Source organism: Bos taurus, chromosome 13, assembly GCF_002263795.3.
Source record: "Bos taurus isolate L1 Dominette 01449 registration number 42190680 breed Hereford chromosome 13, ARS-UCD2.0, whole genome shotgun sequence".
NCBI classification, from domain to species: Eukaryota; Metazoa; Chordata; class Mammalia; order Artiodactyla; family Bovidae; genus Bos; species Bos taurus.
Genome location: NC_037340.1, coordinates 61,333,335 through 61,348,083, shown reverse-complemented (window position 1 = coordinate 61,348,083; position 14,749 = coordinate 61,333,335). Strand labels below are relative to the sequence as shown.

Below are 14,749 nucleotides of genomic sequence, written 5' to 3'. Positions count from 1 at the left end.
ATGTCCATCCATCCTCTCATGGGATGTAACTGGTGTGGTGCAAAAGGCACTTGAGGGCACAGACCTGGGTCAAATTCTGACTCTGCCACTTACCAGCAGTGTGACTTTGGGATAGTAACTTAAACTCAGAGCCTCAGTTTTCCTCATCTGTCTTATGACTTGTTGGAAGGACATATGGAAAAGCATTCTTCCATCTTCTGGTAATGGAGCCTTGGCTAAGGAGATAAACACTCAAACTCAGCAGCTCTCCTGGGTAACATGAACAGGCTGCACAAATGTGACTCTCCAGGGAGCTCAGAGGGGAGGCATGTTCCTGCTGTCCACATGGGCTCTAGGTTTGGCCTGGATACTGAGGGTCACAGGAGAGAATGGCTGCAGATTTCCTGATTCGTAGGGAGCATTGAGTTGGGAGTCCTGTTGTCCACTAGGACATCTCCTGACACAGTGGTCCTCACCCATGGGGGTACCTCACAGCTCTCTGCAGGGCTTGTTAAAACACAGTGCTGGGCTCCATGTCCATAGTGTCTAATTCAGGGGGCTGGAGAATTTGCATTTGTAGTACCAGTGATGCTGATCTGCTGGTCTCCAGGCCAGCCTGAGGACCACCACCCTAAAGAAAAGTTCCCCAACTCTAGTGGCTGAGCTTTCAAGCCTGCCAATTCCTGCCCATTTTCCTGGGGCTGTGAGTAGGAGTGTTTTGGTTTGTGTGTGAGGAAAACACAAAGACCCTGTGGTCAGTATAGCTGCTGCTGCTGCTGCTGCTAAGTCGCTTCAGTTGTGTCCGACTCTGTGCGACCTATGACGGCAGCCCACCAGATATAGCTAGGGAAATGAACAAAAAGTTGTTTAGTGAAGGTGGGAAGATACTAACAACCCCTCCCAACTCCTACCTGCTATGTTGCTTCACGTATTAGTTTTCTATAATTGTAGTAACAAATTACAAGAGAGAAAATGGCTCATGTGCAAGTAAGAGTCACAGAGGCTACAGTATAGACATCAACCTCCGAACCAGTGAGAACGGGATTCTACAAGCTCGACTAAACTTCCTTGCCTCTCTTGCTTATGGCTGACTAGTAGCTGCTGGCCCTGTCCTGTCAGGCTGCTAGCTTCAGGTAAACTGCAGGGGCCTCTGGTGACACATACTGACAATTAATATTGAATATACAACTCAAGCAGGGTCACACTGAATCACGCTGGCCAACACAGGGATGAATGAGTGCCCAATGTGCCAGTCACTACGACGGCCCAGAGTGCTTTCTGGTCATTTTCTAGCTAGGAGCAAATTCTCATTCATGGAGCCGGAGAAAAGGTCCTTTCTAGAAACACTGTTTTAAACTTCTAAGATGGAGAATTGAGACCCACAAAATGCAAATGATACGCTCAAGACCACAAAACCAGAAGCTGTTCTCCCAATCCCCAATCTAGGATTCACTCCACTAAACAATTTTGTACTCCTCCAGAATTCTGTGACAATTATCTCAAATCCATCCAAGGTCCCTTTGATCACAAACATTATAAAAACTGAATTGCAGCAGAGAGAAATAGAAGAGCAGCAAGGCAAGGTGATATCCTTAAACTGCCTCTAACAATTCAAGAAGCTTACGTCTTGGAAAAGCCAAGGGTGGGAGGGACTTCCTTGTTGTAGTCTGTTAGAATTCGTTGAGCATTCTGTGCTGTCTCTAACCAGTTCCAAGGTCAAGAGAAACATCAGAAAATATGTGTGTGTGTCAGAGGACATTATTCAGAGATTAGTCCCCTGGTGTGATCTGGGCTAGATTTCCGCTTCCAGAACAACCCTTGGAAAGTCCTCAACGAGTTAGTGCACTGGTCTCCAACATACTTCACTCAAGTCCAAATGAAATCTAGGGGCAGGGAGCTTGCTAGAAGAGCCCTCTTGCAGTGACTGAGCAGCTGACTATAGAAAAATATAAATGTGAAAGCAGGGCTATTGTGATTAAAACAAATTGCCTAGGAAAAAAATCTGAAAATATTCAAGCTGGGAAGAACCTTATTTTTCTTTCTAATTCAATCTCGTCTTTGACGATATGGAAACTGAAGTAATGTGGAAACTGAGGTCCAGAAAAGCAGAATGCCTTTTTAAAGGTCACCCAGAGTGCCTGTGCCAGAAGAGAGATTATATTCCCTGCCTCTACTCTTCCTAAAAGACACCTCATAGCCCAGCTAGTTAAGAAAGAGAAATCTCAACAGCTTTGAGACAATCTACTGGGTAAATCTGTCTTAAGACACAGAGTTCCAAAACTTTAAAATAGCATAACTAGAATTCTCTTGAGAAAGGCTTTGCTAAGGGCCAATAAACTTTTTCACTGGCACCAGGGCCAGTAACATGGACATGTCAGCCAAAAGGAGCTTTCCAATTTGCAAACGTGTGTGCCAGAATGATGTCATTAACTATGCTTTTGGGAGAGACTTATATTTCCTTTGAACATTTTAATTACAAAGACTAAGTGGTTTGAAACAGCCATTTAAATTTTAGAGACAGATATAATACATTAGGGGGACAGAGAAATCTGTCTTATAAATAGCCTAGAAAAATCTTTTGCAAAACAAACATTTTCAATGGGGAGAAGTAAACTCAAGACAATGGAACAGCATGCTGCTATTACGATTGGTATTTATAGAGTATGCAGTAATACAGGAAAAATATTTGAGCTACGCTGAAAAAAAAATCAGAATACAAAAAATACATATAAACAGAAAACCACTACAATGTAGAAAAAAATTTTTGTAAGAGAAGATTATACATAGAAACACCAGTGTTGAACATGGGTGATGGGATCACGGATTTTTTTCTTCTGCCATTACCAGGTATTTTCTGAACTGTATATAATTAACAATAAATCCCAATTTTAAAAACACTGCAAAACCCAGTTGAGATTTTTGCATAGAGCAAATTCAAAGAGTAAATAAGAGAGTACACTGGAACACTGTGAGTGGAGTTTGTCAGTGTCAGGTCAGACTCAGGCTTTTCATCGCTCCTTACCAGCAAACTTGATAATGCTGCCCCAAAATGCTTTTCAAATAACAATTTATAACCACTGACTATATATTTGACCCACTGAAAAACACCCACCTGGGCTCCTGAAAGAAGCCCTGAGAATAGTGTGTGTGTGCTTAGTCACTTAGCTGCGTCCGACTCTTGGACCCCATAGACTGTAGCCTGCCAGGCTCCTCTGTCCACGAATTCTCCAGGCAAAAATACTGGAGTGGGATGCCATTTCCTTCTCCAGAATACTACCAGTGCTGAAACAAGCTGATGAACAATTCTTAACCCGTTCACACACCTGCCTGTGAGGTTCTGGGATACTAGTCCCATAACTACTTGGGTTTTGGCACATCAGACAGGTCAGTTTTTATTTCTCATTTAATAAAATTTTAAGAAAAAGAAAGAAGGTAATTGATGCCCTCAGGCTAGGCTTAATCTGGCAAAATAATTCCTGATAAAACCTAGGATTTTCCTAAGCCCTTCCAACCATGGTTTCTTGGAGTATGTTAGCATTTGTCAAGCCCTTTCAAGAAGCTGATACTTTCAGCACATAAGAGCCACGTTTTGACCAGAGCCCTGCCCCTTATTCTCTTGCAAGAAAGAGAATAGCAAACAGCATCAGACATTGTTTTTGATGTCAGCAATCTTTACCATAGCACTAGAGAATAGAATGGATATGCAGGAAGACAAAAACAAGGAAAAGATATGTCCCCAGGCTTCTTTTTTGTAGCAACTACACAGGCTTTGGTTGAATAACAAATTGTCCTGGAATTCTTGGCATTGAAGCAAACACGTCAGCTCCCTGGTTACGCCCTCGTCACTGCTCAAAGTACCACACACTTTAACCTTCCTGCTCTTTCCATAGGCCTGGGTTTGTCCTGTATCCAGGAAACTTTATATGTTGTCTAAACTGAGCATCCCAGCAGGCTGCAAGGCAGATTCAGAACGCTGGCCAGTTTCTACCTGGATCCACACCACCAAGTTGTTACTCAGCCTGCCTGTGCAGAAACAGGAGCCCAGCCACGTGTCTGACAGCTTTTTTAACTGCTACTCTCAGCAATGAGGAACTTCCCCAGCAGGCAAGACTCAGAAGGGAACTGAAAAGGAAGCATATCAAGATTTACCAGAGAGGATACACAGGTTTAACCAGATACTCAGGCCAATAAGCCGTCAAGGTTTCAGCGAAGCCATGAAGAGCTAAAAGGGCAGGTGTTGCTGACCTGACCTCAAGCCCTTGGGACATCAGGTCACTTGGCCAGGATGTCACACAGAACTAGACCCCACTCCAGGTGTGCCTCCTCATCACACTAGATTCTCCTAAGAAGGTTCATACTTTCGCCAGGGAGAAAGCTAGCACAATGCCCAAGGTAGTCACATCACCCAATGCAAGATACATATGAGAAGAGCAAGGTGCAGAGTGTAAATTATGATACTATGTGTGGAAAAATAAGAGAGAGCAGGTAGGAATACATCCATGCTGAAGCCATCTCTGCAAGGAAACAAACCTGGAGTACCACCTATACCTGGAGTGGGGAACTAAACACTTTCGCAGCTTTTGAATTTTGATTAATGTGACCTTCAAAGAATAAATTAAAGGCAAATGCATAATGCTATCACCTTATTATTAAAAAAATGCTCTGTGACTGTGTGTGTATATAAAAAACATTCTGGAAGAATACACACCTGTTAATAATGGGTAACTCTCGGGGAGCGGGAGGAGGGACAGTGAGGGAGACTGTCATGCTTCACACAGTTTGTACCTTTTTGTTTCCAAAAGGCAGTCCAGTCAGCCCTCTGTAACTACAGGCTCCATATCTGCAGAGTCAACCAATCACAGGTCAAAAATTAAAAAAAAAAAAAAATTTCCAGATGTTCCAGAAAACAAAACTTGAATTTGCTGTATAGGGACAACTTTTTACATACCATTTACATTGTATTTACAACCACTTACATTGTATTAGGTACTGTAAGTAATCTAGGGATGATTTCAAGTACATGGGAGGCTGCACATAGGTTACACCCACTTCATATGAGACTTGAGCATCTGTGGACTTTGGTACCACAGGTCCTGGGACCCATCCCTTGTGGATACTGAGGGATGACTGTGCTACTTTCATAATTTTTACTTAAAAAAGAGACATCTTTAAGGACGGCAATCTCACCTCAAACAAGAATTTCTAAATTCCTGCAGCATTTTTTCTGTCTCCTGTTACTCAGTCACATCCTATCTTGTATGACGTCTATTTGTGTACTAGACTTATCTCTATTAAATGCTGGAGCAAATGCCACCGAAGCCTGTCTACCACTTAAGCTCCACTTTCCAAGGACAAAATTCTGTGGAAAAGAACTGGTAAGGAATGAAACAGGAGTCAAAATGGCAATAAAGCAATTACACAAGGACAAAATGATCAAATTAAGAGTGAACAATAATTTTGTATTAATTAGTATAAAACACTATGTAAATGGGGAACCATGACCAAGTCAAAACAACACTGAAAACGAAGAGTCCTTCCCAGAAGGTGTGGGAATTCCAATAATCTGCATGTACACATGGGCTATGAGTTTTACAAAATTGCCAAGCCAAGTATGGCCACCAGATTTCTCAGAAGAATTCAGTACATTCCTATTAGAGGTCCGGTTCTTTGTTTAGGAAAATTCCAGGGTAGCTTGAGTATTAAAAGCAAAGCTCCCTCTTGGACAAGTCTTGAAGGATAAAATAGAACCTGAATTTCTCTGTAAAATAAAAGCAGTTTGACTTTCAGGGAAAATGGGAGCCTTTACTAGAAAAATGAAGGTCACATGAGGCGGTCCAAAAGAAAGGATTCAATACTAGACAGAGAAGAGATAGAGATAGACAGCCACCCAGAAATTCTGGGAAGCAAGGCCATCTTAATTTGAAAAGCTATTTGCTCTGAAGTAATATAATCCCTCCTTGTTGTCTCTAAGGCTGTCACACATTACCACCCTGATGTGGGTTATGTCCACAGGGGGTAATCCAGGCTGGAGCAAATGGGGTGAAAAATCCCATAGGTCCACAATTCTTGATAACACTCTAAAATTCTCAACTTGAGGGCCAGATTTATTCTTCCATCTGAAACTGAAACAATAAATGGACAAAATATATGAAAAAATGGTTTTAGATGGTACTCTACGAACGATAGCGAACTGTTAAGAGAACTGCTGATACACGGGAAGGAGAAAAGTCGAAAAGAACACGCACAGACAGGGGACCAATATATGAACAGAGGTAGAAAAACCAGAGAGGTGACAAGAAACAAATGGAAGTCCTCCTCACCCCCTGAGAATCCACAAGAGACACAAGGACTGGGGTAGACCTGATTTTTCACAGCACAAGGCCTGGAGAACTCTATCTCTGTTTCAGGCTGATACCTGAATGCCCTTCTCTACCCTCTCTCCCTCTCCAAGTCCAGTCAGTCAGCAAGTCTTGTCAGTTACAGCTTCAAAATCCATTCAGAATCCAACCGTTTCTCATCACCTCCTCTGCTACCGCTCTAGCCCAAGCCACTACCAGTCTCACCTGGACAACAGCAAGAACCTCCTTTCCTTCCTGTTCAATCTCACATGCCCCCCAGATACCCATCTCAGTCTATTTTCCACACAGCAGTCAGTCAGAGAAACATTTATCACCTGACAGAAGAGGACAGTTACTTGTTTATTGTCCGTCTCCCTTCTAAAAGGTAATCTCCATAAAGTCAAGGTCTTCTATTTCTGTTCATTGCTTATATGCCCAGAGACTAGAACAATGCCAACATATGTATAACTAGCACCAAATCAATCTTTTGTAAAGCAACTACACAAGTTGTTATGGAACTATACACCACATATCTCTAGGAAATAAGCAAAAGAACTGCCCTTTGTATCAGCCTGTGGGCCTTTAGGAGACGCAGGGATCTGCAAATCACACGTCGCTTTGCTGCCCATCACTAAATCTGCAATGGACTGTAAATAATGCTCATCGAATGAATAAACAAAAGGAATATAAAATAGATCCAACATCATATATACTGCTTAGGACTGACTGGCCTCGGCAGAATATGGATACAGCCTTTAACTCGTGGCACAGAATTAAGACTGGTACAGAGTAAGAGTTCATAAACGATATCAAGTCTAAAAGAAAATAAACTATTTCACATGAACCTAGCAAATTCTGTGCCAACAGAATACAAGGACCACGGATATGATTACCCTAATTTTTATCTTCAAGGAATAACAATTTTAGTTATCTACATCTCTACTAGTTTGTAAACAAGTCCAAGAAACTCAGTGGTTTACCTGTTCTACTAGAGATATATACATTAAGAAACATCTGGGAGGCACAAAGAAGTAAGTTACCATCCTTACCGGATGAGACCACATGGTCAAGGAAAGATTTATGAGAAAGATTTCATAAGGAAGAGTTTACCAGATGAGAAAAAACACATTTGGAGAAGAAGGCACAGTCCGTTTTGAAGGAATAACAGTTTTCCAGAGTCGTTCCTAGGAGGGAGTTCAAACAATGGAAGGATTCTGACACAGGACAGAAAAGAGCACTTTCCTTTAAGGACAGAGCCTATACTTTTAAAAGCTCCTGGACTCTTGTCTCAAAGTAGCCACTTCCCCAATAAGATGTGACCTCTAAAGGGGCTCAACAGATGTAGAAACATCAAATAACAAAAAATTGGGGCTGGGGGGAGGGAGGGGAAAAACAAATTTTATTCCAGTCCAGGTCACTGGAAGACTTAACACATGTACTGCTCAGCGTTCTGTTATCATAGGCACCAACAAGGGAAGAATTTGCCTGAATAGCAGACCTGCCTGAAGCCGGCTGATGGCCGCTTTGAGGTTCTGGTCAGTCAAGTCTCTTCCTCGTCAGGCAGTTCATGAGGCCTCCCCACTCATAGTGATGGGCTCCTTAACTCTAACTTCATTTTGCACAGAGAAGAAGAAAGAATCTCATGGTTCCATTTAATCCATGACTTAAATCTATCAGTATTTAACTATGTTTATTTTATGATTAAAATAGAAAAAGAGAGGTGGGATAAGGGCAATAGAAATTACACTGCGCTGATACAGAGGCTTAAATTCTAGTCAGAATTAAGGTCCATACTGAAGGTCAACCATCATACTGATGGTTCCAAAGAGTCTGGTTGAGACATACACGAGTTGAGTCTCATTATTAGCCACAATAATATAGGAAAACAACTCTCAATGAAATCGGGAGTCCACACTTGTCAGGCATGCTCTGCAAGGCATGGGTAGGAAAAAACCTTGGAGAAATGGATTCTCTCTATGCCCCCAGGACAAAGGTGGCTCCTGGTTTGATGGAAAAGGCAGCTCAGGTTCCCAGATGGTGTCTGCAGCTCAAAGCCAAGTTTAGCAGTGGAATCGGGTAGAGAACTTGGGTGAGACGGGCACGGTCAGGGGCTGGTCACTGGACTTGACTTCCACGCCCTGGTATCTTCGTATTGGATTTGCTTTGTGTACCTGCAGAGAAAAATGTAATTCCCATTGATAAGAAGGTTAGAGAACTACACTTACAGGTGTTTTTATTTTTCTTGAGGACATTTTTGTATAGTTTTGCACATCCCAGTCACTAATTAAGAGAAGGGGGAAAAAGGCAACACAGTCTAGCAGCAAAGCATTAAGAGCTCTGGAGCCCAAGTAGATTTCATTTCTATTATTCTAAAGTGTTTTTTTTTTTTAATGTGGACCATTTTTTGAATTTGTTACAATGTTGCTTCTGTTTTTCATACTCTAGTTTTTTGGCCATGAGGCATGCCGGATCTTAGCTCCCCAACCAGGAACTGACCCCTCACCCCCCGCACTGGAGGGCACTGGACCACCAGGGACGTCCCACAAGTAGATTTCTGTTCTGGTCTTGCTGGACTCCTCAGAGTGCACCTATCTCCAGTCTGACTGTTCAGTACTGGGGTATAATGGGGGTGTACTCAATTACATCAGAGGGGAGTTACACCTTAACAATCTGTCAGAGTACAATCTTAAGCTTACTGAGTCTTAATATTCACCTAAAGTATGGACTTTAAAGCAAACAAACAAGCAAACAAAAAACTAGGAAGTGTTGCTGGGAGAAGGCATGGTCCCATCCGTTCTTAACCCTGAATCAAACCAGATTACTAAAGAGCTCTACAATATGGATAAACACAAGAGGCAGGACTCAAGCAATGAAGAAAAGTCAAAACATTTGAGGCTAGCTTTCTGAGTGTATCTGGACTGAGGATTATATCTATGTATTTTTTCATCTAATCAGCACATGGTAGCTTGGTTTTGTCAAGAAGCTATTCCCTTTAATAGTTTGGACTCTCTAGAGTCCTCCTTCACATTGTCACCTCTACCAACAGCTATATCAACTGCTGGCTTAGCTATTTTCGACAAAATCTCAATAACATGTATTTCCACAGTCATCCTTTTATTACACTAAGCATTTGAAGTTCCATCTAAAATGTTCCTCATTAACGCAGTTCATGTGACTTGCTACTGTTTTAGTGAAAGGGTCCTTAAGGTGAATTAAGCTTTCTTTTTGGATAACTAATATTTAAGTCATTATCTAGTGATAGCATGGAACGTCACCTGGACTGATATGCACTATAACTCCAAGGAATCTGAATCAAGTATTACGAGGAAAATGAAAATACACTTGTCACACAATTCCCATGCCCTTCCTTACCTATATATTCTAATTGTAAAACACATTGGTTTCCTTATTATTCCTTAAGCCTTAAGGCAATAATAAAAATAAGTTAAATAAAGAGTCCTGGGACTTGCTTGGTGGTATAGTGGATAGAAGTCCCCCTGCCAATGCAGGGGACACGGGTTTGATCCCTGGTCTGGGAAGATTCCACATACTGTGGAGCACAACTACTGAAGCCCATGGGCCTAGAGCCCGTGCTCTGCAACAAGAGATGCCGCCATGATAAGAAGCCTGCACACAGCAATGAAGACCCAGCACAACCAAAAGTATGTATTTTTTAAAGTCCTACAAATGTGTTACTGTGCACTGGCATAGCATGTGATGTTCTCTTCAGGAAGAAATTCTGACTGAATCTAGGATCAAAGATAAATGTACATCTCTCGACCAATGTAAGTTTTGCAACTGACAGGTTGGTTCCCATAAAGGGCCAAAATTATGGTATAAACTTAGGAGATCCATGGATCACAATATACACATCTTCAGCCTCGTTGACTTGTCAACTTTGTCACCACCCTTGGTTTGTGTGACTTCTCATCTTCGATGCATCCTTGGAGGTTGCCTTAGATCCCTTCTGGAACAAGGCAAGGTACAGATAAACAAAACAGATGCAATCGTGGGTTAGTCAGTATGTAGGCTGCCCAGTTACCAGTTCTTTTCGTAGTCTGGCCAACTCCTCCTTCTGCTGCTCTTCCTCCTGCTGCCTGGCTTCCTCTAGCTGCTGGGCTTTCAGGGCCTCCACCTCAGCCATTCTTTTCTCCAGCTCCTGCCGCTCCTTGGCTCTCTTCTCTGTCGCCAGCTGAAAAGGTTCCTGAACTAGAGAACCAGAAAGGCCCTCTGAGTACAGAAACAGAGAAAATATTGGTGCACAAGCATAACTTGCGGAACCCTAGCCCCACAGACCCAGCAAGTGTACAGAGATGCGTGGCAACAGAAAGGCGGAGCTCAAAGGAGGCCCAAGGGGGAGAAAGGTGAAGCATGCCACATACAAAAAGTCCTCAAGTTTTCAGGGTTGTAAGGACCCCTATAAATCATCTACTTAGAAGAAAAGCAAGACCCATACAGATAGTGGCTTGCTCAAAACTACATAGTGACCGTGAGACAGATTTAGGAGAAGAATCCCACTTTACTAGAAACGCAGCTCAGTTCTTAAAGGAATCAAATGTCTTCTATCTAAGACTAGCTTTAAGGTGAAGTCCAGAAAGAAGTCCTGGCTCTTCCCTCCTTACTTGCTACTCTTTGAGCTGGGAAGTAAAATTGTTGAAATGCCAGCTGCCTCCACCCAGACGCTGTTCTGCTAAGGAAGAAACGCTAGATCTCTACACGCAAATGCTTCTGGTTGACACAGCACTGTACTGACACAACTCAGTTCTAGAAGTCTCACAATTCTTCCCCAATCCCTCAAGAACACATAAAATACTACCGATAACGGATTTTTTCTCTCGCTTAGGAACAAAGGGCTCCTGGGAGATGACAGTGTTTGGACGAGCCTTGAAGCAAGCTGCTTCTTTCTGCTGTTTTAGTTCTTCGTCCAGCTGTAAGAAAGAAAATCTGTCAGCCAAGCAACCACCAACTCTCCATAACTACCACCTCAATTACTCAAGTTCGAATGTTTCTGAACTGTTTCATCTATAAAGACAGCAGATGATTATTAATCAATACCATGGGAACACAATGACCTAAATCCAGATTGTAAAACCTAGATAGGACAAACAATCCCATTTATTCAACATACAAAATGCACATAGAGCAGCCTATAGGTGAAAAGGGATTTAGAGATTTATCAAACCAATATAAAATATGGACCTTTTCTTGATCCTGATTTGAACAATTCAACTGTTTTAAAAATGAGAGATAGGGGATATATGAATGCTATTTGTCACTATTAAGAAATTACTATTAATCTTTTTAAGTGTGATAACAGCACTGGAATTATGCAATTCTTTTAATCCTTGCATTTTAAAGTTACACATTGAAGTATTTTTGAATAAAATGAGATAGCACCTAGGATTTGCTTCAAAATAATCTTGTGTAGGCAGAAATATCCAGTATAGAGATGAGTAGGTAGAAAGTTAGATGAAGTAAGATTTTCCATGTTTTGAGCACTAGAAAACACGGTGCCAGGTTCATGGAAGTTCATTATACTATTCTTCCTTTTATATAAGTCTGAAAAACTTAAAAAAATCTTTTTATTTTGGAAAATACCCCCCACATTCTATGTCATGACTGCTTTCAAAGCAACAGTCCTACATTCTCCTAGAGAACAGTGCCAACAAGGGGCCTAGACTTAGTAACGTAGTCAATCATATCTCTTGGGCTTCAACAGTGGTGACTTTCTATAAAGATCAAGCCTGAGCCCCTTTTGGACAGATTCCAAAATAAGAGATAATATTAATACTGACAAACTTAGGGATTCAGATTTTTTTTCCAGACAAGGCAGAATCAGATCCCAACTAAACCAGCCAACAACCGATTAACTGTTTTAAATCACCTATCATCTATAAAGAGCAAATAGCACACAGTGTGTTGAGAAAACATACTCTATTGAGAATTTATTTTTATCACATAGTTGCTTATTAAAGCACCAACAGAAAAAAGTGAATATTTAATGAGCAGGTCTAGTAGATGAAATAAATGAGATCTTTAAGAATCTCCTGTCACAAAAAGAGTCTATCAGCTCTCACATTCTCCAGATGATCACTTACAAACTTAAGCTTATAGACCAAATCCAGCTTGCAATGTCTTTTTGTACAGCCCTTAGGCTAAAGATGGTCTTTATATTTTTAAAGAGTTGAAACACACAACATGTGACAGAGACCATATGTAACCGATACAATCTATAATACTTAATATATGGTATTTTATAGAAAAAGTTTTCTGACCCCTGACTACAGTAAGAGTCCCTAAAACAATCTGGTATGTTAGTTCCCAGATGAAGCCTGGTGTAGCGGGTCTACCTACTGCAACAAACCAACAGTCGAGCAATTCACATTTTAACTGCTCTCCCCATCCCCACCTGGTGCTTCCAAGTCTGTGCCTTCAGGGCACCTCTTCTGTCTGTCTCCAAGCAGAATGGCTCAACCTGTGTGGTATTCTTCACCTTCTTTTCTGGCAGGTTAATGGTGTCAAAGTGAGGCAAAGGATGTGCCTTGAACTTGGGCACCTAATAGAAAAGAAAATGTAAGATTTAAGATAAGGCCTTTCTAGTCAGAAAGCCACAGCTGCTCCAGAATATTTGGATGAATCTGAAAAATATGAAAGGCAAGTTTTTCAAACCAGCATGGTACAGAAAACTAATAAGCTCAAAAGGAAATTGAGGTTTTCCTCCCAATTTTGCCAATAACTACCAGCATGATCCTAGGCAAGTCACTTAACTTCCTTGTGCTTAACTTCCAGAATGGTTATTTAAATTACTTGCCCTATTTATACTTCATAAGGTTCTTAGAGGAATCAAAGGAAGTTAGTGATTATACAGTTAAAAGTACAACATAAGGAAGTTCCCTGGTGGTCCAGTGGTTAAGAACTGCCTTCCCTGCAGGAAACACAGGGAACTAACATGTCATGGGGCAACTAGAGAGCCCACATGCTCTGGGGCCCATGACCCACAACTAGAGAGTCCATGTGCTGCGATGAGGATCTCGCAAGGTGCAACTAAGACCTGATGCAGCCAAATAAATATACTTTTTAAAAAGTGCAAGATAAAAGATTACCTTTGAGGGATTAAAGACTAGTATTAATATTATGCTACTTATAGAAATGGAACACCCACCTCTCCTTTCTGGAGTTCTTTTATTTTCTTCTCTTTCTGTAACTGACGTTCTTTGTCCCGGGAATCAAAAGAAAAAGGGCATACTTCCACAGTTCTCCCCACTGGGATCTGGGGCTTAAAAGGCATTCCAAAATATGGCACAGGTTGAGCTCTTATCATTACTGGCTCCTCCTCTTCCTAAGGGAAAAAATTGCAGTTTAGAGACAAGATTTCTCACTCTCTCGCCTCCTCTGAATGTGAAGTCAGAAGACAATATATGAAAGAAGTCATTAAGGCAAGTCACTCAACCTCTCAGGTGTCTTAGCTTCCTTTTCTATCAAAGAGGGATACCTACCAACTCACCAACCTAAGTCATTTATTAACTCACAGGGGTACGATCAACGTGAAAGCATTTTCACAAAAAGTAACACAATTACTTTTAAAGGATCTAAAATTTTTCACAGGAAGGTTGGAAAAACTAAATGAGCTCAAACAGTGTGAGTAAAATGAAGAACAGAAGAAAAGTACTAACCAAGCATATATCCTGGCCTCTTTTTTGACCCAGCCTCCAGACTCTGCTAAAACATGTGACTGGGAGTATTTCCAGTTGCCAAACCCAGAATAGGATCAAGTAAGTTGACTGGGTTCAAGCTGGTAACATAAGATTACTGTGTATTCTAGTTTCAAATGAATCTATAAAAAGGTTTATGCTTGAGATATGCTATAAAATTACCCTAACTCTGGATATTTATAGATAAAAAGGGAGATGTAATAAGAAACTAGCCTGATCAATTGACAGTTTATATATTCCAGCTTCATGAACCATCACCACATAGTCACCTCTTTACCCCTTGGGTCAATGGAGATAGGATAGGGCAGATGTAACTACTTAGTGTGAATTTTAAAAGTCCTTCACTGAATGATGACAATAGCTCAGGCAAAATAGAGTATAGGTCTTAAAAAAAGACTGATTTTTCAATCCAATGGAAACAAACATGTTACAACCAGTTACCACTGAAAGCCAAGATGACTCATCATTGTCATTCAGTTGCTAAGCCATGTCCAACTCTTTGAAACTCCATGGACTGCAGCACACCAGGCTTCCCTGTCCTTCACTGTGCCCCAGAGTTTGCTAAGATTCATGTCCATGAGTTGGTGATGCCGTCCAACCATATCATCCTCTGTTGCCCTCTTTTCCTCCTGCCCTCAATCTCCCAGCATCAGGGTCTTGTCCAATGCATCAGCTCTTTGTATCAGATGGCCAAAGTATCAGAGTTTCCACTTCAACATC

At 41.4% G+C, this 14,749-nt stretch overlaps 1 protein-coding gene across 8 annotated transcripts in view; it reads right to left on the bottom strand.

The window, feature by feature from the left end:
- Nucleotides 1-5,417: 5,417 nt before the first annotated feature.
- TPX2 (TPX2 microtubule nucleation factor) overlaps nucleotides 5,418-14,749 on the bottom strand; it is a 56,887-nt gene continuing 47,555 nt past the window's right edge. For 6 of the 8 annotated variants that reach the window (XM_005214602.5, XM_005214599.5, XM_005214603.5 and 3 more), the window contains 5 exons: nucleotides 13,480-13,656; nucleotides 12,727-12,873; nucleotides 11,134-11,245; nucleotides 10,360-10,547; nucleotides 5,418-8,488 (listed from right to left, as the gene is read on the bottom strand). In XM_005214602.5, the coding sequence (XP_005214659.1) occupies nucleotides 8,378-8,488; nucleotides 10,360-10,547; nucleotides 11,134-11,245; nucleotides 12,727-12,873; nucleotides 13,480-13,656 (735 nt within the window). In that variant the 3' untranslated portion in view covers nucleotides 5,418-8,377. 8 annotated transcript variants of the gene reach the window in all.